Here is a 27,505-nt window from a genome sequence, read left to right as displayed (position 1 = left end):
ATTTCCCGTTATTTCAATGTGGAATTTGGGATTCTGTGTCACCTAGTTTACACAGAACCATGGCCTTGGCCTGAAAATAAATACTCTTGATGATCCTTTCTGCTGCTTTGGTTAATTTGATTGCTGATTAGTTTTTATCAGATGTTTAATTCCCTTCCCCCATGCTTTTATATTATTTTATTATGTTTTGTAAAGAAGCCCCTGAGGAACTCTAAAATGACAGGTGATTTATTATGTAAGTAAATAAATATTTCTCCAAGGTAGCCAGTAAAAGACAAAGGATGCACTGGAAACTGGAGAAAAGAATTTAAGACATTTAAAGTTCAAAACAGGAAAGTGGCTGCTTTGATGGAAAGCACAAGTAGAGTCTATCTCCCTGAATTTTCCCCACCAGAACTGTTATTAACAAGGGATCCCAGGAAACATGCAAAAGAGAGGGTAATAATCGAGCATCTGGGATTTGCTAGCATGTCTAACTGAAAGGTTGTCTTGTTGAATGGGGGAACAGCATGTGTATATTCTGAAATAACCCCCTGCGCTGCCTGCCAGAAACAAGCTTAAAAGATAAACACACGCATCTGCAGTCCAATAATCACCCCAGGCACCTGAGCACCATGGAAGAAAGAACCGTTGTGTTTTGCTGGAGGATTAAATCAATGACCTCTTCCCTTGACCTGCCAAAGACATAGCACAACCAAGCCAAGACATCAACGCCTTTGACGTTTCAGGAATCTGGGGGATCAGAAATCTGGGGGATGCCGTACCCAGTAGGCAAAAATTCAATACATCATTTACAAGCTGAATGAGCTGGCATCTGTGGATGCCTCTCCCATAACTTTTTTTTTGCACCAGGCCTCATATAAATGACAAGTCTGTGGTGCCACATGTGAATTAGTCAGGGGCATGATCTTTGCTGCTGCTACTTTCTTCAATACCACTTGTGTGCATGTTGAAAAAAACATCCACTAATGATGCATGTGTTTCCCATTCAGACTGGATGGAATCAGTGACTGAAACTCTGCAACTGGCATGCAGTGTTAAACATGCAGTTAAATCTCTCCATGCAGTGTTACACAGATTGTGTTCTGTGGTATAGCAACACTTTGCAACTGAATATACACCCAAGTAGTTTCCGGGCACAGTACAAGGTGTTGGTTATAACCTTTAAAGCCCTACATGGCTTGGGCCCAACCTATTTGAGGGATTGTCTGCTCCCACATAATCCGCCTCGCACCCTCAGGTCCTCTGGGAGGAATCTATTGCAGCCGTTAAAAACCAGACTAACTGCTACCTCCCAGAGGGCCTTCTCTGCAATTGCTCCCAGACTATGGAACGGTCTGCCAGATGAGATCCGTCAAATTGCCAGCTTAGACAGCTTTAAAAAAGCTGTCAAGATAGATCTCCTCTGGCAGGCCTTTCCTGAATAAAAGTGCCCGGCCGCAGAATGATTGCCCCTCACATCATGTATCAGCCCACCGCTCTGTCCTCGTTATATATATATATTTAATTCTGTTTTAATAGATATTTTAATTGTAACATGTTTAATCCTGTTTTAAGGGGGGGAATTTGGGACACAGTGTTGTAAATGTGGATTTTAATGTGTTGTGAGCCGCTTTGATTGTCTCGTCACAGAAAAGCAGGATACAAATAAAAGTTTTATTATTTATTTATTTTTATAAGTACACAACCAAATGCACAATCAGTTTTATAACTGAATGCACAACCAAACACTAACTGGATGTGTACCTAAATATGCAACTGAATGTGTTGTTGAGGGAGTGCTACTGCCAATTTCAGCAGGGACCAATAGATATAAATTGGATGAAGATAAACCTTTGCATGCATAGAGGTGTCATGAACACAATTCCACTTCCATGTCCCTGAAATGATGGTTAATATTGTGTATATAAAAAATAAAATATCCAATTTTTCCATAGGGGAACATATGCATCTGTAAGACACCAAAAGGATTCTGACCTCTGTGTGTTTTGTATTGAAATATGTATGCCTCAGCAAAATTATTTTTGTGAATAATCACATCTGTAAAACTGATGGGCAAAGTTCTTCAAAAACTGCACAATTAACTTCAGTGCAACACGAGGGTGCACCAGGACCAGCTCAGTGCATACAGTCATGTTCTGTTGCTAAATCCACAAAGAACTAGACTGAAAATATAAACCAGTGGTTCTTAACATTCTAGGAGTCATGGATTTTACTGAGAAAGTGATGAAATCTATGGATTGCCTTGGAAGTTAAAAAAAAGTCCTGCAGATTTCCTTGTCAGTCCAAGTGGTTTGCACAGAATTCAAAAAGTTGCTTTTCTTGGGCAAACACTCCCAGAATCCCCTAGCCAGTATGGTCACAATACTGGCTGAGGTATGCTTGGAATAGTAGTCCAAAAAAGTAAGGTTTTAATATGCTTGTTTTGAATTGTGCTGTCCACGGCAAAATCCAAGATCTCCTATAGGAAATGTCCTTAAGCAGATGATAAGAGCCTGCTCAGAGACACTTGTGGCTGGCATTGCAAATGAGTGTTAACAACTGATATAGTTTTGCCTTTCACAGGCTCAGCCTTACCTTTCCATAAAGCTTTTCCCATCGTGTGTAAAACATGTGTTTGCAGAGTCGTGAAGAACTCCCGCAGTTTCTTTTTCCTGTCGTTGCATTAATGAACTCCAGGTCTGAGGCTCCCACTATCCAATTCACACTGAAACTGGGTGATTTCCCTGTCTGCTGTATCTCAGCATTACTCACTCCTGTCAGAGGGGAGTCAGAAAACATCACAGCATTAAAGATTAATAGCTCCTATCTCCTGGGAAAACGGAAAAGGAACTTTTATTTTACTGGGAAACAAAATTTTCCCCCCACACATGCATAAATAAACTATTTTCATAAGAACAGTCCTGCTAGATTGGACCAAAGGCCTATCTAATCCATCTTTCTGTACACAGTGGCCAGATGCCTATGGGAACCCACAAGCAGGACACGAGAGAAACTGCACCTCCCATTTTGTGCTCCCCAGCAAATCATATACAGAGGACTACTGCTTCTCTGTGCAACGTCTGCCTCTTTCTGTCATTTGGCTAGGTTCATACTTAATATGATTATTTTTGGTATGATCTACCTAATGCTATAGAGTGGAATTATGATTGATATTTTGTATGCATACTATGAACCCATTCTGAGTACAGGTTTTTGGCAAGAATAAAAAATAAAAATAAATAGAAAAAATGCTCTTAAAAGAGGCCATGAGGAAAGAGAATCTTCCAGTGAGCACAGTTTTTATCTGCCAACCCAAAATCAGTCTATTTGTGTCAGAGGCCCATCAGCTCTACAGTGCAATATAGATCAGGTGTGGGCAAATGTAGTGCCAGAATTCAGACTAGCCCAAGAGTAGCCAATGGTGAGAAATTATGGCACTTGAAATCTAACACAAAAGAAACATAGGAGGGTCTTGAAAAGAAAACTATACTGAACGAACCAGGGAAAACCATGCAAGGTACTAAATATAGCAGACAAGACTTGAAATTGTGATAGAGACAATTCTCTGTGAAGCTGGTTTGTTCATTATTCCAGTACTACAGCTTGACACCTGAGGAAGTGCAATAGTGTTTACTCTAGGATACAAGACTTGAAGTTGTGATAGAGACAATTCTATTCATAGAAGATTATCGCACCGGGGTTAAAACGTTCCCTGGTGCATTCTAACGTGCATGCGCGGGGGCGCGTGATGGGAACCCGATGGGGCCCAGAACGCTAGTTTACTGCACACAGGAATGCCGCCGCCGCCGAGTGTTCCCATCGTGTTCCCATCACGTTCCCATCAAGTTCCAGGGGATGCCATTTCTGGGAACTGTTTCAAAGTGTTCCCAGAAATGGCGTCCCCTGGAACTCGATGGGAACGCGATGGGAAAACTTGGCGGCAGCGGTGGCATTCCTGTGTGCAGTAAACTAGTGTTCTGGGCCCCATTGGGTTCCCAACACACTCCATGCATGCCCCCGCGCGTGCACTTTAGAACACATCGGGGAACGCTTTAACCCCGGTGTGATAATCTTGATAGACTTCTATTTAAGACTTTAGCAGTTCAGTCAAGTACTGGTATTGTACATACTATTTGCCAGTAAAGTCAGTTTTGCAAAACACTATTTTGTGATTATATATAATTGTTACTTTCTCGATTTTATTGGTTTGTGCAATTTTAGTTCATTATATTATTATTAGTTAGTTTCTGTATGTTTTTTAATTACTTTTTTCTTCACTTCTTGTATTATATTTACTACTTGTATGGTTTATTTTACCAGTTTGTTAGGTATAGTTGAAATCTATCATCTTCTGGAGAGCCAACAGATGGCAGTGATAGGCCACAGCTAAATGCAGACTCAGGCTGCATCCACACTGCAGAACTACTCCAGTTTGATACCACTTTCACTGTCATGACTAAATGTGATGGAATTCTGGGATTTGTTGAGTGGCACTACAATTGACAGAGAAGGCTAAATGTCTCATAAAACTACAATTCCCTGAATTCCATAGCATTGATCCATGGCAGTTAAAGTGGTGTCAAACTGGATTGTTTCTACAGTGCGCATGCAGCCCCAGTTGATTAGAGGTGATGAAACATTACACACAGTCGCCTCAGTCAGAGCAAAATGTAGAAATGACCTAGTAAAACACATTGCAGGAGGGATGCTTGTTAAAGGCCCCTGGCATTGCTTGGCTTCCTGTCATAAGTAACATCCATTTGTCTGGCAAAGTGCTGCTACCCTAAATGACTGTGTACAGATGAGTCTGGATGAAAATATAATTGAGTTATCATCTCACACAGGGTCTGTAATCACATTTATGTCACATTAATAGCAACTCCAATTCTTTTGGCAAGATAACTGATCAGTTTGTATCTTTTTTTTTTTTTTTAAAAAAGCACTACTGAAGATATGTAATATAAATGTGTATGCTGCTGAGACTGTTGTGCTATTTAAATCCTTCCATCTCCAGCCTGATGCAAGCAGATCTGAATGTATGGCTTGACACTAATGCGCCAGTCTCTGTCAAGCTATCACCCAAAAGCTTAATGGATGGAGTGCCAAAATATGACAGCATATGCTCAGATAAGGCCTGACTGGAATAAAGCCACAGGTAACAGAGCAAACACAGATGCAGCAAACCTAATGACCAGAGGAAAGGAAAACATTCAGTCAAATTAACAGCTTTGCATACATGCATTGCCAATGAACCCAGAAAATAAAAGCAAATTACATACAGATCCCTGACTTACTAGCAACAGGTAATTGTTTCTGATGGAAAATAACAAATCACAGAATTCATGGAAGGTAAATTGTGGGGGTCAGTAAATATAGTTGATGATTAAGAAATTGGATCCTTACATGTTGTGTGTGGACAACATATCTGATTCTTCATTTTTCAAATAACCCTCTTTTCAGTGGAACAGAGATGTAGGGAATTTATCATAGCTCCATGCCGTAGTGAAACATTACATCTCTGTGTTGTAGTAACCACCTTTACTAATTCCTTTTATGTGGAGAAACATTGGCCATGAATCTGTGAGACATTTGCAGGACAACGAGGATCCATTTCAATGTTCTTTTGGGTCCTCAGTGTATGGAGCTATTTGGAGAAGTTACTGTCCCTATGCTTGGGTCACTCATATGCTCCATGGAAATCATAATAACCCTTAAAATCCATCTCCTTCTCCTCTGTACATGTAATTCGCTTCATCCTCAAATAACATAGTCCTCTACCGCAAATCTGACCAATGGCACAGGGCAACAGAGGTAAGCATAAGCATGTGTGTCTTCTTGAAATTTTAAACTATCCCAAGTCTTTTTTGGTTTTTGTTTTTCCTTGTGGAATTAGTATTGTTGGGCATGAGTCAAACCTTTCATCTGAAAGAGGCTGCAATTCTACATAAGCCCATTAAAGTAAAGTTGGTGCCATTTGAACTGACTGTGGAAGATAATCTTATGTATCTTGTTCAGAAGGAAGTATGATGCATAATAAAAATCCCAGACGGGAGAGGCAGGATATAAAAAATATTATTATTTATTATTGTGCTCCACAGTCCAGCTTTTAGGTTGTCGTGATGACAAAGTGGATGACAAATGTGATTTCCTGGGAATGTTTCAAACTTCAAATGGGAGTTTCTGACATGTGTACATGTCCTGGCTATTGAAATTAATAGTTAAAGGAGATTGTATGAACTGGAAGAGAACTCTTTTCATTGGGCTGTGGATCATGTTGCAAACCATTCCAACATTACAAAATACTGAAGTAACTAAATATCATGAGAACAACTGCAGAGTGTTTTTGCACAAGCCATTCAAAAAGCCTTTGAATTTCTCATGAACTACTCATTGTTACTATAGAACTTATCACACTGGAGGAAAGGGCCCAAATCCTGTGGATAAATGGGGTTTAAATCTGGGAATATTCTGCAAAAGCGGGATTATTTTCATACGACGTCCGTCTAATTGAGCATTAACACGACATTAAACCATGCAGACAGTTTCAAGCCACTTTTTACTTTCAATAAATTCCCCAAAGTAAAAAGTAGAATGTTTTTGCCCACTTTCTCCATGGGTTAATGTCATGTTAATGCTCAATTAGCCAAATGTGTCTGAAAACAATCCTGCATTTGTGGGATAGTCCTGGGATTTAAATCCTGTTTATCCACGGGATTTGGGCTCTTTGCCTCCCATGTGATAAGGTCCTATGTTACTATCAGGGCTGTAGTTCAGTGGTAGACCACATGAAAGTAAAAGGTCTGGGTTCGATCCCCAGTGTCTCCAGCCAGAACAAGAATTCAGGTGGCAGGGATGAAAAAGGTGCCGGCACAAGCAACCCTGTATTGGGTTCTCCACTCCCTCCCTATCATGTTTCAGGCTTAGCACACTTTCCCTTCTCATGACCTCATTGCACAGCTCATGCCAGAAGAAATCAATGGTCTGAAGAATGAGCAGGGACACAATAGAATAATGCTATGGCATGGGAAATGGGGAGAACCCCAAATAGGGCTTTGATCTTCAGCCTTAGCTCTGTTTTGACTTTTGACTGTCATGTCTCATTCTGCTCTAAGTCTCCTAAGCAAAAGCACACTGTCCCTTTGGTATGTGGATAAAGATGCCATCTCCAGCAAATTCACGGTCTTCCACTTCCCAATGGCTTCCCATTTTGCTCAGTATCACTCTTTCCCAATAACCTTGTCTAGCCCTGAAAGTGAATGTGTTTAAGCACATCACTGAATGGGGAATAGGTTTAAATCTGTTCTTAAGCAAACTTTATGAACCGAGGCTCTAGTTTGGTTTTCACACTTATAAAGTGCTTTAAGGTCTCTGGATGAGATGTGATATACATATACAATTGCCAGACTTAATGGAAAGATCGCTTTATTGGATAATGATTGCTTCCAACCATATAGTCTTTCTGGTCAGCTAAAGATGTGTTTAATGATGTTTAATGATGCAAGCCATTTTAAAAAAAGTTTATTAGGACTCAGGCAGAAGCTAAGCCTCCATAAGTTCATATGCTCAAATAGTGCTGTGTGGTGAACCATTTGTGTTATCAGCTCCCTTATAAAGACTGGACACTTGGACTGTCATCACAGAATGGTTGTCTGGCAAGGTAAACATGAACTGAACTGTACAAGGAGATGACAACAGAGATGGCTTATTCTGTGATAATGGAACCAAATGGTTGTATCTCAGGTGATCTGTGATGGTTACTTGAAGGTATGAATCAAAATGTTTTACTACCTTATGACAACAACAACAAAGTTATATTAAGAACAAATATATTTTAAGCCTCTTTAAGGTATTTTAATTCTTTCAGATATGGTTGTCCACCAAAGTATCAAATGTGGGAAGAATGTCTCACAAAATGTCAAGTGAAGGGAAATCCTTTCTCATTGTTTTGAGGGTCTCAGTGGAAAGATATGAGCTATTAGAATATCTTGAAGGATTGGGACAATGGTTATACACACGTGCTATAAAACAGAACCACACAAAATTAAAAATAAGTATTAAACATAGACCATGATACTATTGAACATAAATTTTAAAAACATTGAAAAAATGATAGAGCAATTTATCACAAAAGTGTATATCAGTGAAAACAGTACATGTGACAATATGTGATTTATGTTCCAATGATATACTATCTTCCCATTATATGTGAGTGAGAATATTATTCATAGTTTGGTGTTATTTTGTATTCCAACTATACTTTACCTTTGAATTTTATATAATTATGCTAACAGCAGTATATTACTGGGTTATTTTAATATGGTATTGGTTCATAGACAAACTCAATTTTTTAGTAATCCATTATGCTGAATATCTTCCTTTGAACCTTTTATAATATTTATAATGGCTGGGATCCTGTTCAGTATTTAGAATGCTATAACCCAGATTTACAAGATTGTAAATACTGTAATTCACATTTATAGTCATGGCACTATTGCCACGATTGCAAATGCCCCCTAAAACCAACTGGAGAAACCAGGCAGGTGCACCAACTGAAAGAGTTCCGAGGTGCTAGAGAGTGGGGTGCTGAATGACAAAACATCCAGGCCCCTCCAGCCATCCAGGTGGGAAAAACAGATGCATCATGCCTCATTGGCAGGAGGGGGCTGGATTGTTCAGCACACTGCTCTCCATTGCCTCTGAGCACCTTTGAGTGGTGTGGATGCCTGGTGTCTAACATGGGTTATATGGGTTTGGATCATCAGATGTAGCTAGGACATCATCAGATGTAGCTAGGTCAGCATAGCTGTCTAATGAGGAAGGATTTTGGGCAGTATAATATAAATTAAACAAATAAAGTTAGCTTGATTAGAAAATGCCACTGTTCAAATATACTTATACTTTGGGCCCTTGGTATCTGCTGGGGTTTGGTTCCAGCCCCCCCCCCCCCCCCATGGATACCACAATCCATGGATGCTCAAGTCCCATTAGATACAATGGAGAAAATCATGGTTTGTTTTTTTGGATTTTTTTGGGAATCATAGAATCATAGAGTTGGAAGAGACCACAAGGGCCATCCAGTCCAACCCCCGGCCATGCAGGAACTCTCAATCAAAGCATCCCTGACAGATAGCCATCCAGCCTCTGTTTAAAGACCTCCAAGGAAGGAGACTCCACTACACTCTGAGGGAGTGTGTTCCACTGTCAAACAGCCCTTACTGTCAGGAAGTTCTTCCTAATGTTGAGGTGGAATCTCTTTTCCTGTAGCTTGCATCCATTGCTCCGGGTCCTAGCCTCTGGAGCAGCAGAAAACAAGTCAGCTCCCTCCTCAGTATGACATCCCTTCAAGTATTTAAACAGGGTTATCATATCACCTCTTAACCTTCTCTTCTCCAGGCTAAACATCCCCAGCTCCTTAAGTCGTTCCTCATAGGACATGGTTTCCAGACCTTTCACCATTTTAGTCGCCTTCCTTTGGACACGTTTCAGGTTGAACCCAAGAATGCAGAATCCATTAATATGGAGGGCCAATGGTAGCATCTTAACATTAAGGGATGCCTTGGAGATTGCCAGAATGACATTATGGGTTGTTTAGTAAGTTACTAGAAGCAAACAAATAATTGACTTTGAATCTTACTCTAAGACAGAGTAGTAATCATGAGAACCTCCAGATGTTGTTGGACTGTGTCTCCCAGCATTCCTCACCATTGGCTTTGCTGACTAGGTCTGTTGGGACCTACAGTCTATCAACATCAACATCTGGAGATTTACATGAGTTCCACTCTGATGTCATTTTTCAAGTATCCAAGAAGTACTAATTCAGGGATTCCTCTAACATTTTCTGAAAAAATGATACCATGCCAGAGGATGGCCAAACACTATGCACTGTCTACCCTTGAGCTTCCAGCATTCACACTTGTGAAGAATATACAGTGGGTCTTTGTTATCCGCTGGGGTTTGGTTCCAGGATCCCCCGTGGATAACAAAATTCGTGGATGCTCAAGTCCCATTAAATATAATGGCGAAGCAAAATGATGTCCCTTATATAAAATGGAAAATCAAGGCTTGCTATTTGGAAGTTATACTTTTTTTGGAATATTTTCAAGCTGTGGATGCTTGACTCCATAGATAAAAAAATCTGTGGATAAGGTGGGCCGACTGTATATTTATTTTTAGATGAAAAGAGACCATATGGATTGCATTTTGAGGGAGTTTTCTTTAAGGCTGGCAGATAGAATGTTTTTGACTACTTGGAGGGCCATCCTGCAACATTCCATGATAAAACATTGAATAAAATATTAGCCTTGGGCTGGATATCTGACAGGACCACAGAGAGGGGCTCTGAAGGAGGCAGGGAAATATTATTACCCCATTCTCTAAGTCAATCCAATTCAGTAATTTGATTGAGCTTGCCAACCTTATCATGATATACATACCCACCTCCTGGGAGAAGGATTGAGGGTTTTCTGTTATGTGTGGACTGCATATCAGGGGGGAATAGCTTGTTGGACAACTTCCAAAGTAGAAGATTTTTCTTGTGAACATTCCAGTGAAAGTATGACAGGTTTAATTAGAGGGGCAGAATTTTGTTTGGAAGGGAAATGGTACACTTCATAATTTGGATTGAGTGTAGTTGGCAGGGATTTCTCAGCTTCTTGATGTTCGCATCCAGCTCTATTTTTCCTAGATGTTACACCACTTGTTGCCAAGCTAGGGTTGAGTTTCCAAGGACTACAGTACATTGCTATACAATTAAGGCTAACCCTCTGTTATTTGACTTCTGGTTTATGCAGAAATTTGCTAGCAGCATTAAGCCACACAACGTCAAACCCTTCATTACAATGAACCTTTTTTTTTTAATGGCAGGACTTCTCTACTGCTCTCCTGCTCTCCTGTCTTATTAATAGTTCCCAATATTTTTTTTTGAGACAGGAATTATTTCTGGGGAAAGTAGCTGTTCAGGCCAATAACCAACACTTTTGACTTGGAGTTAGTTGCCTGGGTACACAATGAGAGTGACCAACACAGTTAAAAAATCCTGGGTGAGATTTAGTACTTGCAAATTTATTATGAAATAGGTTCTACAGCCTTTGGCAGGAAATAGTCATGTCCACAGATAAGGCAAGTGCATCCCTACCGTGAGAGGGGAAACCAACAGGGACCACATCTGGGGTGGAAGGGCCTCAATGTGTCCCCCTTTCCAAATAACTTGAAGCCATCTCAATGGAAATTTAGGAAGGTACAGCACTGAGGAGGAATTAATTTAAATTTACCAAGGTAGGCTACATCATTTTCAATAGTGTCAAATTAAAACAAGAAGGAAGACAGGCATTTCATAACATTTATGTAGGAACCCAGAGGCGCTATCAAGGGCAGGCAAAGAGTTTATGTTTCCAAGTTAGTGTGTGCTTACCGCTCAGGAGCAGCTGATTCCGCCGATATGAGGCTGGCAGTGGGCCAATATCTTCTAGTCTATGGCTCATTACCCGTGAAAGGTGACCAGTGTGAGAGAGGCTTCCCACAATAATGCTATGCAAATACACTGGCTCGATGAAGTAGCTAAGGAGAGCACCTTGCAACCCGAGAACGTTCCACCTGGGAAAGAAATTCAACACTAAGAAAGGCATTTGAAAAGGCAGGAAATTAATAAGTTATGGAATCCCATGAGCAGAAGGAATGGGAACATGCTGAGGGAAAGCAAATGGAGCTGATCTCCCAGTTGAATTGATGGAGTGGGCCATTATTTGGTGCATGACATGTACAATATTGCATGGACATCTTAGTTCCATTGGTGGAATGCAGTCATCCCACGGCAGCAAAACAAACCCTGAAAGAGTCAGTAGGAATGATCTAGCCATGACTACTCACTTTAAAGTCCCATTGATTTATTTGAAGAGCAGTAGTCTTCCACTGAAACCAATGAGATTTAAACTTAACACTTAACTTACATTGTACTGTGCCTGATATATGGAGGACTAGGTTGCCAGACCTTCATGTCCTTACACCATTGTAAGTCTACCGGAGCCAGTAGAATTTAAGTGAAAGAACATTGGGCAAAAAGTGCCACAAATAATATTGTAGTCCAAATATTATATAATTATCTGCCATTAGCAAAGCAGATTGTGGTCCAAAACATACCGCAGAAATAATCCAGTTTGAGACCACTTTAACTGCCCTGGTTCAGAGCTAGGGAATCCTGAGAAGTGTGGTTTATTGTGGCACCAGAGCTCTCTGACAGAAAGGCTAAATCTCTCACAAACCTACAGTTCCCAGAATTCCCTAGCACTGAGCCAGGGCAGTTAAAGTGGTCTCAAACTGGATTATTTCTGAAGTGTGTTTTGGACTTGCATTACCCCAATTCTTTCCTGGTAGCCAGTTGTAACCAAACTGGATATAATGGCAAAATGTCTGTGCATCGATAATCCTATGTGGTCCAGCCATGTTGGCTTGCAGCTGAAGGGGAGGAATCAGTGTCCAACATCAAAAGGGGTGAAGAGGCGTGGAATACAATTCTCTTTTCCCCTTGGTCCTGCAGACCCCCCAAATGTTTTCCATCTAAGCTGAGCAAAGATTTTCAGTTTGGCTGAGAAGAAATACACCTGAGTGGGTAGAGTATAACAAGGTACAAGTTACCCTAGCCTAACCCCCAGTCATGCTAGCATACATTCAGCATATTAATTTTTTCATGTGAGGCTCCATTCTTGATCGTTCCTATGCCTTTGTTGCAAGGCCCTTCTTAGAAGCAGCACATTGTTCGAGGAATGCTTTCCTCTATTACTATCTCTCTACGAGTATTAAGCAAGCAAGTTTTCCTATTTTGACAGATCTTCATGGGATATAAATAAAGGAAACACCAAGAACATGAATTTTCTTCCAGAGAACTTAGTCCACATATACATAATGCATGACTCCTTTCTTGAAAAGCACTCCTTAAGAAATGCTTTAGTGCAATATTTGTCTTTTGCAAGCTTAGTGCTTCATGAGCCAATATATGTGACATTTTAGAAAAGGTGAGAGAGATTTTGCTATTTAAGGCAGCATCCAGTGGTTGCCATGCTTTAAAAAATGCATTTAAAGTGCAAATCTGTACCAGCAGGAAGCATTATGTAGCTAATTTCTTACATCATTGTTCTTTTCATTAATTAACATTTCTCAACCGTTAGTGCAATAATTGCAGTGCCTCTGTGCTATATGTCTCTTTCCATGATTAATAAGGAGCCATTATACTTCCCTTTCCTGAAGCAGTCAATTAACACGAAATACTTTCCATTAATTACCGAATGTTTAAAACCAGCATGCTGTACCTGGAGAGCAATCTGCTCATGGAACCTGTGATGAAAATTGCTTTCAGAAGTTCTTTTAAAATTTTATTCCACGTGCGTGCACACATGCACACGCACTCACACACCCAAAGAAGAAACCACAGGCAATTTAGTTGGCTGTATTAATTTGCTTCAGAAGCAAGGCTGCCAATGAGAAACATCTTTTAATCTCATGGAAGACAAGGCAGCCATCTGGCTGCTGAGGATTTCCAAGTGAGACTGCCCCTCTCTTCCTCTCTAAATGCAGGTCATTAATGTAATGTGTTCATCCTACATAAAACTCAAATGGAAGATAAAAGGTAATATTTATATACAAACAATTTAGTCTCACCATTTAAACAGTCATTGGTTTTATGAAACATTTGCTTTAGTCTATCAGATTTGCATACCTTCATTTGGGGGGGTTTGCATATATATGTATATGTATATGTGTATGTGTGTATATATGTGTGTGTGTGTGTGTGTGTGTGTGTGTGTATATATATATATATGAGGGAATACAGGTGTGTATGGTCATTTCTGTACATTGACTGCCTCCTATCTATCTATCTATCTATCTATCTATCTATCTATCTATCTATCCATCCATCTCATTTAAAGTTAGACCTTATTGCACTGAAAATAACCAAGAACAGAAGGTGAAGAAACAGCTACGGTCAGTGTAAGATATTTTGTTACTTTGGGATTTATTTCATAACAGAGTCAAATAATCAGAAAGCAATGTTTTGCTTCTGGTTAGAAAAAAGTGAACAATCTCAGTATCATTTCTGACATCAAATTGAAAGCATCTATCTTGTTTAATTTACTGAAAGTAAAGAACTAGATGTACAGAGAAGGCATTGGCTTTTGACCCATGGCACAGTCAATCAAAAGTGGCTATGTGGTAACATTACGGAGGCCAAACAAAAGTAATCTGTAAGGAAGGCATTACTGATAAGCTTCATTTGCCATCTACATCTGATTGGCTATAGGCAATGTCATTGTTTCTAGGAAGAAATTGTCCACTTTAAAAAACAACAATGGCTGTTGGGGAGTTATAAATGCATAGGCACTGAAGTTGCTATGCAGTGACTCCTGTCCTGGTCTCCCAAAATCCCCACTCACTGGGCGGCAGCTGCTGCAACTGATGAGGGTATGCTCCTCTGTGAATCCGAAAGTCACTAAATGACATTCCCACTCTCTCCTTGAGCAACCTCCAGTGTGAGAGGCAGAAGCAGGGTCTCTGTCACAATTCCCCCTCACTCTGGATATGGCCTACATGAGAGGGAGAGAGATTGTCAGCTTGTTGCTTCATAGAATCATAGAATCATAGAGTTGGAAGAGACTGCACGGGCCATCCAGTCCAACCCCCTGCCATGCAGGAAATCCAAATCAAAGCATCACCGACAGATAGCCATCTTGCCTCTGCTTAAAGATCTCCAAGGAAGGAGACTCCACTACATTCCGAGGAAGTGTGTTCCACTGTCGAACAGCCCTTACTGTCAGGAAGTTCTTCCTAATGTTGAGATGGAATCTCTTTTCCTGTAGCATGCATCCACTGTTCTGGGTCCTGTTCTCTGGAGCAGTGGAAAACAAGCTTGCTCCCTCCTCAATATGACATCCTTTCAAATATTTAAACAGGGCTATCATATCACCTCTTAACCTTCTCTTCTCCAGGCTAAACATCCCCAGCTCCCTGAGTCGTTCCTCATAGGGCATGGTTTCCAGACCTTTCACCATTTTAGTCACCCTCCTTTGGACACGCTCCAGTTTCTCAACATCCTTTTTAAATTGTGGTGCCCAGAACTGGACACAATATTCCAGGTGGGGCCTGACCAAAGCAGAATACAGTGGTACTATTACTTCTCTTGATCTAGACACTATACTTTTATTGATGCAGCCTAAAATTGCATTGGCCTTTTTAGCTGCCGCATCGCACTGTTCACTCATGCTCAACTTGTGGTCTACTTGGACTCCCAGATCCCGTTCACATGTAGTTTCATTCAGCCAGGTGACCCCCATCCTATATCTGTGCATTTTATTTTTCCGCCCTAAGTGCAGTACCTTACATTTCTCCATGTTGAATTTCATTTTGTTAGTTTTGGCCCAGCTTTCTAGTCTATTCAGGTCATTTTGAATCTTGATCCTGTCCTCTGGGGTATTAGCTATTCCTCCTAATTTGGTGTCATCTGCAAATTTGATAAGTATGCTCCCAATTCTGTCATCCAGGTCATTGATAAAGATGTTGAATAACACTGGGCCCAGGACAGAGCCCTGTGGGACCCCACTGGTCACTTCTCTCCAGGATGAAAAGGTGCCATAGTTGAGCACCCTTTGGGTTCGGCCGGTCAACCAGTTACAAATCCATGTAACAGTTACCTTGTCTAGCCCACCTTTTACAAGCTTGTTTGCAAGAATGTCATGGAAAACCTTGTCAAAGCCCTTACTGAAATCAAGATATACTGTATCCACAGCTTTCCCTTCATCTACCAAGCTGGTAATTTTATCAAAAAAAGAGATTAGATTTGTCTGGCATGACTTGTTTCTCTGAAACCCATGTTAACTTTTGTAATTATGGCATTGCCTTCTAGATGTTCACAGACTCTCTGTTTAATGATCTGCTCTAGAATCTTTCCTGGTATTGAGGTAAGACTAACTGGACGATAATTGTTGGGATCCTCTTTTTCCCCCTTTTTGAAGATGGGGACGTTTGCCCTCCTCCAGTCTGCTGGGACTTCTCCTGTTCTCCAGGAGTTCTCAAAGATTATTGCCAATGGCTCCGATATTACATTTGCCAGTTCTTTTAATACCCTCATGCTTTGGAAGAAGTAATCTCTAAATACAGTTCTTGGCATCACTGGTTGAAAGGATCGCAGAAATCAGAAGTGGACAAGACATTTGTCCAAGACCTGGAGAGCCAGTCTTAATATAAGCTTGTTAATTTTTAATTTTTTTTACAGAACAGGGGAACAGACACCCATTGACTGCAACTAGTATGTGGGAATTGGGGAAATGTCACGGTATATATGTACAGTCAGCCCTTTGTATCCATGGGGAGTTTGTTCCAGACCCCCCCCCCCCCCAATATGGCAAACTCTGTGGGACCTCGAGTCCTGTTCTCCTTAATGGTGGCGTGACATGTACACAATCATGTTGATGGGGTCACATGCATATGCTGCCATTGAGGAGAATAAGGTAGGGCTGTCCACAGATGCTCCATGGCTGAAGAGGAGCGCTGAAGCTATGCTGTTGCATGAACATGATGGGGAGGGGAACACCTTCTCCACTTTTGTTAGGATGTGGCACAAAATGTTCACCGACTTTGCCTTTTAGCTTCAGATAATAATGTATGACAACCTAGAAGGGCATTTGTAGGGAGAAATCACATGTTTTGAATGTTTCTGCATTTTAAGAAAAGTTTCCATGTGCATGCAATGCTAGTCTTTCAAGGACAAGGGTAAATTAGCATTTATGAGCATGAGGGGTGTTTTGTTTTGTTTTTAAAATAAGAAGAATTCAGAAAAAGAAATGCCTTCTAGATGTTTGATGTCAAGAAAGTTTTCACCATATCATAGCCTGCTCCTCATGCAAAAGGCAGAGTTTGGCAATGGTGCTTCTTTGGACTACAAAAAAAGATTATAGATGACGATTATGATTATAGATTGGTAGATTATGGGAGTTGTAGCCCCTAGAAGCAACATTGTCAAATCTTGGTAGTAGGCCTAAATAGGCAAAGGAAATAAAATTGAGTCTCAGAAACAATTCATGGCTCTATAGGAAAATAAATGTTAAAGGTGACGCTAATTTCTGAAGGAGGTTGCCTCTATTTAGGCATCTGAGAACATAGCTGTGATTCTACAGCTTTTTCCAAGATAGCACTTTCAAAATTAACATCAATTATGCAGGCTAAATGCACTGTTACATTCTGGGCTCTCAATATATCAAAGTGACCTGTCTTGGGAAGACGTATGATGGATTGTTTGACGTTTTCTTCTAATTGTACAAGACTTTTAAAGTGCCCCTTTCAAGGACATGTTCCCTGCTTAGATAACTTATCATTTTTGATCACTTTTGTCATTAAGAGAAACTGGCATGTAGAAGGATAGTTGGATATGGAACCAACTTCAGCAAAAATGTGTGGATTTCAGACAAATTATCTCCACCGAATTCAGTGGATCTGGGCAAGCTTAGGGTCCAAGCCCCTTGGCTTAAATCATATTGTGAACTGGGCTGTTAGTGTATAGATTTTTCTCTAAGTATTTATAGATTCCCCCATCCTCCTATAAATATCTTCCTGTGAAAATCAATACGATGGATTCTCAAATCTCTCTTTGTTTTGACTACGAGGAGAGCAGAACAGCTACTCCGAGCTAAAAGCAAAATACATGTCTTTCCTGTTCTATTACTCCAATGTTTATTGCACAAGGGTAGAAGAAATCCTTCGTTCAGTTTTTGGTACAGATAATTCCTTTCTAAATATATGTGGCTCCCATCTGTCAATAACTGAAATGCCAGCAATGATATTGAAGGAAGCTGGGCAAAGCTAGCCTCCCGTTCACTAGATGACATTAAAGAGAAAAAGAAAATCTTACATGGCCAGTGTTCAGCTCAACTGGAGGTGTGTGTGTCAGCTTTTCTATATTCCGATCCTGTCTGCTTCTAGCAATACTGGGGGAAATACCCAAGGAAGATTTTGTTTATAATCTTTTTCACAATCTTTGTGGCCCTCTCCTCAAATGCCACCACCTTGCCTTAGTCGTAAATCCTTCCATCCCCACCATTCCATTCAGCTTAACCCCCATTTTAAATTCAGAAGCTGAATTACAGTCCAAGGAGAGCTTGGAGATATTACTATTTTGGACTACAAGTCTCAGCATCTCCCAGCTACCATGGCCACTGATCATGGTGGCTGGAATGTTCCAGGAACTTATTTCAAGAAAATAATGGCTGGTACCACAGCTAGAGTAGATGTATTCAACCAGCTGTTGAACTGTGAGTCACATGTGGATAAATGCCATTGATTTTATGGGTCTATTCTAGTCAGGGCTATCAACAGGATCTAGGTCAATGTTTCCAAGTTCTGGTTTTTAAGCAAATTCGGAAGTTACTGACTGATAAGACATTAGGGGGGGGGGGGGAAGGGACATAGCTAAATAGTGTAGTCCGCACTTTGCAAGGAGTAGTCCCCAAGTCTAGTCCTTGGCACAAGTAGTGAAGAGGAGCTCAGGAGGCAGATGTGGGCAAGACATTTGTCCAAGACTGGAAGAGACAATCTCAAAGATTGCAATTTTAAAAGAATATTAAAATATTGGCATGTTGCCTTTCTGGCCCCAAATAGGTTATTCATTGGAACTAAATGAACCAATCTTCTGACTTAGCATGACAGTACAAGATAGGAAACAGAAAACAGGCATCCACCAATTCTGACACATTCCTTGGAGCTATCCTTTGAATTTAAAATGCTTCTAACATTACCATTCAGCCACATTCATGTCTTCTACTATCTTAGACCCCAAGTTCAGAGTGTTGCTTATTCTGGGAAACTGTGTGGGTTTTTCAAGCTGGGGCAAAGGAATTCTAATATTTTCTGCCTCCAGCAAGAAGTGGGCTGTGAAGTCTTTATGCTTTGCACAGTTGGAGCCAAGAACTGACATCCACTCACCTGAGTGTTGAGCTGCACAGACCCCTGAAATGAGTGCCACTTGCATGGGAGCATAGCTGGGCTGGCTGTTGCAAACTTTAGCAAGTGTTATGTGCATTTGTCATAAGCTTTTCTTGTTTACTTTGCCAGAGAATCATGCAGACAAATATCAATGTTTCCTGCTGGATTTTCACGCAATACTGGTTGTTATTTATGGTAGTCTGTACTCTCCAGAACACCTGCCGCTTTTCTAGTTATATGACAAATCGGGTATTATTGGTTTGGAAACTGGAACTACTGCATTAGGGCCTGATCTGTAGTTTAGATAATGGATGGCTCATATTTTTGTATCCAGTAGTGAGAGGCTATGACCAAATCCTGATTGATGCAGAAAGGAGTTAAAAGAGATATGATTGCAAATTGACTTGTATCACATGCACCAATTGTCTCTAGTCGAAGAGCTGGCTGTGTTAATTGATTTCCACTTCCATTAGTATGTAGCTTTTCAAGTGGCTTGTTTTTCAAAGCTGCAGAATCCAGGATCAAACCTTCCATAGCCAACAGATAGGATCCCAACAGTTTATCACTAAAATGCTTGTGAAAGCTTTAATGTTTTCTGCCTTATTTTCTCTTGCATGCAACTCATTTTTCCTTACTCTGTTGTGGATGTTAAACATTTCTTCATTTGTACAACAGCTTTTTCAGAGGTATTATTAAGGCAAGTGGTGGCATCTTTCTGGGATAGGAGGGTGTACACTAGACACCACAGAACCCATTGGAGGCTGCACCACCACTAGATTTATCATAGCCACCAAATTTGCTGTTGCCACAGCCACCCTAAAAGTTAGCACTAACTGTGGTGGCTCTTCATGGTGCAGGAAGATGTTAGACCCTCCTGTCACACCATACAGCCCTATACCAACACAGCTGCAATAATATCATTCTATTCTGCATCATCTGGAATTCTGTGGCCCATTCTGGACACCTCTATTCAAGAAGACTATTGGTAAGTTGGAACATGCTGCAAGGAGACAACTAAGATGATAAAAGGTCTGGAAACTAAATCCCTATGAAAAATGGTTGAAGGAACTGGGCATGCTTAGTATGGAGAAGACAAGACTGAGAGGCGATACAATTTGTTATTGTTATTTGCCAACAAGTTGACTTCAGTTTATGGAAACCCTATGAATGAGATATTACCAGGTCATCCTGTCATCAGCAACTCTGCTCAGCTCTTCCTTGATTGACTCAATCCACTTGTAGTGCAATCTCCCTCTTTTCCTACTGCCTTCCATGTTATTAAGTACCATTGTCCTTTCCAGTGAATCATGGTCTCATGATACGTACAAAGCCCAAATGTCTCAGTTTAGCCATTTTTGCTTGTAAAGAAAGCTCAGACTTGATTTTCTCTAATATTCCTTTGTCTTTTTAGCAGTCTGTGGCATCTGTAGAACTCTTCTCCATCACCATTTTTCAAATGAGGTGATATGATAGGCATCGTTAAGTATCGGAAGGGCTCTGATATGGAAAATGATGAAAGCCTGTTTTCTGCCATTCCAGAAGGCAGGATCCAAACCCATGGATTCAGTTTGCCAGAAAGGAGATTCTCACTAAATACTGGGAAGAATTTCTTGGTGATAAGAGCTGGGAGAAAGTAAAATAGACTACCTTAAAAGATGGTGCACATTCTAAAGAGATGTTGCATGGCCACCTTTCAGCGGTGTTTTAGTTGTTGATTCCTGCACTGACAGATGTTGGGCTAGATCAGTGATTCCTAAACAGGTGTTTTGGACTACAGCTCCCAGAAGCCTCTGTCATCTTGGCCAATAGTCTTGTATTTTGGGAGCTGAAGTCCAAAACACCTGGAAGGCCAGAGTTTGGGAATCACTGGACTAGATGATCTTTAGTGTACCATTCTAAGGTCCTGTTTCCCATCTGGATGTAACAGGAAGGGAAGGGAGGAAGCTGGCATGCTCTTGTCACTGCTGATTCTGCAGGGATGGTGTTATATAAATAGCAGTCAGGTAACTCTATGCTTTTATAACAAACCATGGGGCACAGATAGCCCAAGGGCTATGTGTTGCCCATCTGTTGTTTTTTTTTAAAGCTTCTTAGATTATTGAGGAAAGTGAAGGACGATTGGCCTGAACTACCTGAAGCCTGGTGCTAACTCAGCACTTGTTGCTGTGTGCCTTCAAGTCATTTCTGACTTATAAACCTAAGGCAAAACTATCCTGGGATTTTCTTGGCAAGATTTATTCAGAGGGGGGTTGCTATTGCTGTCTTTGAGGCGGAGAGTGACTTACCCAAAGTCACCCAGTGGGCTTCCATGGGTGAGTGGAGATTTGAACCTGGTCTCCCAGAGTCCTAGTTCAGCACTTAAACCACTAGAACATGTTAGGCTCATAATTCACCAGACAACTGACAAAAAAAGAAAAAAAAAAAAAGGAAAAAAAAGACACTCTACAACCCCCACCCCTAAAAGGCTGAAAAAGAAAAGAGATGAAACAGCACACCCATATTAACATGCATATACACAGAGAATACTTAGGTATACTTAAGACCTTAACCTGGGCATGTACTTTTGGTATTTTTTCCTCTATAATTCTCATAACTGGAAGCATAATGCATTGTTACTTCTGGCTAGTCTCTACATAATGTAACACCAGGCACAATGCCGCCATCTGGCACACATGGTGAGCTATCACATCTCCAGAAACTTGTGGCGCTAACAGACCCCCAGTGTTGATGGGACCCTTGTGCCATGTCTCTGAGCTGCCATTTTGAATTTCCTACAGTGATGCAGAGAGAAACTCCATTGGGGAAATTAAAATAGTGCTTTGTAGCCACCTGTTGCTGCCAACTCAAAAATCACTGAGATAGGGCAGGTCCCACCAGACAGCCCAGGGCCAAGTATCCTCTTCAGGTCTGGAGCTGGTCCCATGGGAGATCCAGCCATTTTTAGGAGCAGGTTTTCTTCCAATTTGGACAGTGAGAATTTCCAAACTTGTTAATGGCTGCTGAGAATGCCTCTCAACACACTTGGTGCACAGAATACTAACAGAATTTACCTATGATTAAACCTTTAGCACACAAAAAAGTTGCTGAATGTCTTGAAAAATAATATCAGACTGATGAAACTGCTCATTTTTGCTTATAAATACCTTGTAAGCAAGGAAATACAATCCCAGCTGTTGGATAAATTATTAACTGCGTATTATTCACTCGGCTCCTGTAATTCTTTCTACTACGTCAGAAAATGTCTACTCTGGTAAGTTATGCAAAATAGATGCTTTGAAGCTTTAAATGTGGCTGCAGTTATAGTTAAAGATAACTTCCCAAAGCCATGCCCCCATTTGTGTTGAGTGTCTAGCACCCATGCCAATTGTTTTCTGACCGTAGCCACTATTAGGCTGGAATACATTGCTGACAAGATCTTATGGCAGAAGCAGGAATTGTGCAGCCTTCTAGAAGTGTTGAACTGCAATTCTCAACAGCCCTAGCCAGCAAAGTCAGTAATGAGGAATGCTGGGAGTTGTAGTTCAACAACATCTGGAGGTCTAGAGGATTCTCACTTTGTCTTATGGTATACATAGCATCACTACAGGGGATTATGGGATACAGATATTTTTTCACATGAAGGAAACCTGCATTATCAAGAGTGTCACCAGGGTTTACATAAAGAACAGGACTTGCTGGGGTCAAAGAATGAAATAGGGAATGTATCTCATTCTGAAATTTGGGACGGCTGATTTTCAGCCTGTTGATAAATCATAGCTTTATCTATATTGAAGATTAATTTTAATTTAAAATAATAGAATCGTAGAGTCGTACAAAACCACAAAGGCCATCCAGTCCAATCTGCTGCCATGCAAGAACATATAATCAAAGTACTCCTGACAGATGGCCATCAGTCTGTTTAAAAACCTCTGAAGAAAGAGACTCCATCACACTCTGAGACAGCATATTCCACTGTCAAACAGCTTTTACCTCAACATTAAGTGCTTCTTAATGTTGAGGTGGAACCTTTTTTTCCTGTAGAGGATTCAATATGGATTGCTAAAGGCATTTATGTGGCACATAAACCAACTACCATATAATACAGGGTTATTACGCTGGATACCACCACTGCACAACAGATTGTGCAACAGGCACTAAGGCTGTTAGCCTACCCACAGTGCAACAGTCAAAGAGCTCCCACTCACCAAGTTAAAAATGAGAGAGTATATGAACTCCACTAAGGGCCACATTAATGCATCTCTTGAGTAAATGCAACTACTTGAACAGCTATCTATTATGCCTCAACACCCAACACTGCTATTTCTCAGGTATTGGGGAATGGGGCAGTAAGTAATGATATGTGTAGCCCTCTCCTGACTGTGGGGCATTGTGAGACAGACAGCTCCAACAAGATCTGAGAGAACCTGACAGAGGCTTCTGCAGCTGTCTGTCTCGGTGTGTTCTGTGACCAGGAGTGGGCTAGCCATGTCATTACTCATCACACCACTCTCTAGAACCTTGGAAATGGCTTCATCATGGGTGGGGTTGGAGATTTCAAAAGTAGGATTTTTGAAGACAGCACTGAGAGGTGTTGTAGCTACATATTTGTAGCTCCATCTCCCAGTTTAGAGCTCAGCTGGTGTCTTTTTCACAAGACCAACAACCCCCATGTATATTTTTGTGCAAAATGGTGCTTTTTTGTGTGCACAAAACCCCTATGTGTATTTCTCAAATGCTTTTCTATCCAAAAAGCAGCAAGAGTCTGAACCTTCCTCCATCCTGCACTTAGGTGCAGAAACATCTTCCTGGAAATAGTCTCTCAGAGAGAGCTCTAAAAAAGATCACTGATGAAAACTTCACTTACTTTATATTCCTTCTTCATTGACAACATAGTAAGAGCTGTCTACAATACCTATGCACACTTTCATATTAATGTGCAATTAATAAGTAATAACATCAACAATTAGCATACTTTGAACATCAAAACAGGAAGTTCTCTTTTGATGCTGGAAACAGGGAACATGACAACATGCCACATTATTGTGAAGGAGTCTTGAAATAGTCTAGACTGAACTGGTAATAGATAAAGTCAGCTTTGTTTGGAGAAAAGATAATTCAGTTTTTGACACTCTATATTGCAATTGATTTTCCCACAAAGTTTAAAATATAATATTGGTTTCTGAATGTATATTTAATTTACTATCTATTGACATTCAGAAAACCAGAGACAGTCATATTTTGATTTGGAGGCTTTAAATTATTTAGTCATGCTCTTCTTCTGACTGAGATTTGATTTTGAAAGTTTGATCATACTCCGATGCAATGGGGAAATGTTGTTGAAGACTTTTATTTTCCCTTATCGAGACAATCTGCTAGGGAAGATTTGATCTAATGTTACTTTGAGACTATTTCATTATCTGTGTCAGATTATTCTGGTGTATTGTCATTGGACTTTCTTATTATTCTTACAATTAGATCAATCATGCAAAAACTCATTTTAATTGTAAAGTATTATTGACTGCAACAAGGGCACCTAGATAAACTAAGACCAAAAAGTAGTACTTTTCTGCCAGTGACATCAGGCATCAGAAAAAAATCACACTGTTCCTTCTGTAAATCATTACCATTCTCCTACCTAGAACAGCTTAAGGCACAGACATGTGTAAAACCCATCAATTGCTTTGTTTAGCTCTCCAGAGGCAAAGCTTCTCAGGAAGGAACTAGGAGGAGAAATAGCTAACTTTTGTTCTGCTGAAGAGCTGAATGTTGGGCAGTTGAATAAGAACTCTGGGCTCATGTTGAATCACAGTACATGGAATTGATTATATGCACAGTTGAGTAGCTATAAACATGAGTCTACCAGGAGGTGTATTCTAGGACAGCAAGTAGGGTTTCTAGAGAACCATAGAATTTTTTAGAGGTTTACTAGAATTACTCAGGCTGCATCTGCTGCACTGCAGAAATAATCCAGATTGGCATGTCTTTAACTTTCATGGCTCAATGGAAGTTATGTATCAGATTGTTTTTATTGTTAGCTGCCTCGATCCTAACTGGAGTAGGTGGGATATAAATAAAAGTAGTAGTAGTAGTAGTAGTAGTAGTAGTAGTTATTATTATTATTATTCAATGATATAGAATCCTGGGAATTGTAGTTTTGTGAGACATTTAGTCTTCTCTGTCAGCGAGCTCTGGTGCCAATAAACTATAATTCCCAGAATTTTGTAGGATTCAGACATGGTAGTTAGTGGTGTCAACCTGGATTATTTCTGCAGTGTGGATGCAGCCTCAGTTACCAAATCAATCAATGGGAACAAGCTGTTTTGAAAGACAGTGCCTGGAATCCTGTACCAGCTACTTAAAAAAGTATGTCTTAACTAACCAACTCCTGGCCTGACCCTCCCACCAACCTGACAGAAGTGTGACTCTGGAACCACTGGATGAATATATCTCCTCCCCATGTAGTGGCTGTAAAGTAGGTTACCTAAAATAGATAAAGTAGGTTTGGAATGATTTCTTGGATCTGCACTACAGCTCTTTCAAAACTGTATGTGTTTTGCTGATGTAGTCCTATTGTTTGGATTGCAAACATTTCTTCTCTGATTTTTTCCCCCTTAGGTTTTACTGCTATGGTGCAAAAGTGTCATTTCAGTGATGGATGATAATTAAAATAAAATAGGAAAGGAGGAGAACAGAAGGATGCTTTTTTTGTTCCAATAGATCTTGAAATTAAAAGATATCCACTCAAGAATCAGAATAAAATGTTTGTGGTAGGTACTGGAGGATTGCCAGAAAATAGTCCAGGGCCACAGAAACATAATTTAGGTATATATATATTTAAAAAACTGAGAACTACAGAAAGAAATACCACAACCTCCCATCGTGTTTGCCCTGTTTGGACAAGTTTGAAGATTCTTTCTGGTTTTTATAACACTCTTGAGCTTGTAACACTGTTCTGGGATACAACTGTTGTTTTTTTTTTACTGGGACTGGAAAATACATATACTTTGGCTTCTTCTCCTTTGCTCTTGGTAGCACAGAAGACTGAAGAATAAAGTTGAATTGAACCAGATAACTTTCAGAATGAGTTTTTGTAAGCCTGGGGAATACTTTTTTAGTATATAAGTCAGATGCTTACAGCCTCAGGGAAAGGCAATGGCAAACCTCCTTGCCAGGAAAGCACCATGATAGCTTTGCCTTAGGGTCACCATAAGCTGGAAATGACTTGAAGGCACACAACAACAACAATATATGCCACTGCTCATTATTTTTAAGAATATTATACATTTGGAACTTGGAGACTTCGTCTTCTACCCAGATATACTGTGCAAGTTGAGGGTTTTATCTTTCAAATACATATTTAATCACTGATTAACAATGCTATTGCATTTTTCCCCCTTAAGGACTAGGCTGTATGTATATATATAGAGAGAAAGAGGGAAGCTGCCTTCTTTTGCCTTCTGATAACTGATTGTTCATAAGGCAACTATCCCAAAGGAAAAGTAAGTAGTTGTTATGTGACTTCAAGTCATTTCTGACTCATGTGACCCTCAGGCGATCCTATCACAGCGTTTTCTGGGGGGTGAGAGTGTGTGACTTGTCCAACGTCATCCAGTGGCTTTCCATGGCTGAGCAGGGAATTGAACCCTGGTCTCAAGAGTTATAGTCGAATGCTCAAACCATTACACTATGCTGGCTTTAACTAGGTTACCAAAGAACAAATCTGTTAAGATCACAAAAGTCCTGAACTAATCGATCTCATCTGTAAGTCTGAGTGTTGAATAATAGAAGAAGCTTTGCACAGGTTGTGTTGGGACAGGTTCAGTAAACAGGAGCACTTCTGAATAGTTTAGTCAATGCTCATGGAATGCTTTAGAAGGAAGTGATTTTATAGCAATTCTACCATTTTCTTAGGACACAATTTATTTCTCCACTGGGAAAAATAACTGTTTAAAATTTGATTAACATTTCCCATGTCTGCTGCCACTTATTTTACAATTTCATTATCATGTTACCTGGCAATTTTGTCTGTGCAGGACATTGTGATTAGCTGCTCCCCCAATAACATGCCATCCCATGTCTGCACTGCACTGGGACATCGAATTGGGATAGTTCCTTCCCCAGATTCGATCTTTGTTCGAAGATGCCCACGGTATTTTCGTACTATGTGCTTGATGCTATTCACTGGGTTGAAAAGAAAAGAAAGGAAAATAAATTTAGTGACACAGGAGCAATAACAAAAATTAATTTAAAAATATTTATCATCAAAGTGGAACTTTGTGTGAGTGGGAGACAAATTTAACAGTTTCCCCAGTTCATCCCATACATATGGCAGATGGCAAATAAAGACTTTCATGCTTTGCTTGTTTGCTTGTGATTAAGAAACACTAAAATTGGGTCTTTTGAGTAGCTAACTCCAAATTTATGAATACTTACCTAGGAGTAAGAGGTGTTGAACTTAATGATAGCGTTGTAAAGATTTCATGCAGTTAGCCTATATTGCTGTAACTTGAATGAAAGCCAGGAGCATTTAAATAGAAACAAGAAGTTCTAAAATCATAAAAATGGCAAATAGTATCAGGATAAT

General features: G+C 40.2%; 1 protein-coding gene across 1 annotated transcript in view; it reads right to left on the bottom strand.

The window, feature by feature from the left end:
• Positions 1-27,505, bottom strand: part of ADARB2 (adenosine deaminase RNA specific B2 (inactive)) — a 455,088-nt gene that overhangs the window by 7,293 nt on the left and 420,290 nt on the right. Inside the window, exons 8-10 of the mRNA XM_089533515.1 lie at positions 26,934-27,102; positions 11,393-11,574; positions 2,578-2,756 (exon numbers count right to left, since the gene is read on the bottom strand). Of these exons, the coding sequence (XP_089389641.1) occupies positions 2,578-2,756; positions 11,393-11,574; positions 26,934-27,102 (530 nt within the window). The remainder of the gene's footprint in view (positions 1-2,577; positions 2,757-11,392; positions 11,575-26,933; positions 27,103-27,505) is intronic.

The sequence above is a fragment of the Sceloporus occidentalis genome, unplaced genomic scaffold (genome assembly GCF_023333645.1).
Source record: "Sceloporus occidentalis isolate IW3139 unplaced genomic scaffold, rSceOcc1.0.p SCAF_7, whole genome shotgun sequence".
Classification (NCBI taxonomy): domain Eukaryota; kingdom Metazoa; phylum Chordata; class Lepidosauria; order Squamata; family Phrynosomatidae; genus Sceloporus; species Sceloporus occidentalis.
This window is presented reverse-complemented; position numbering and strand designations above follow the sequence as displayed.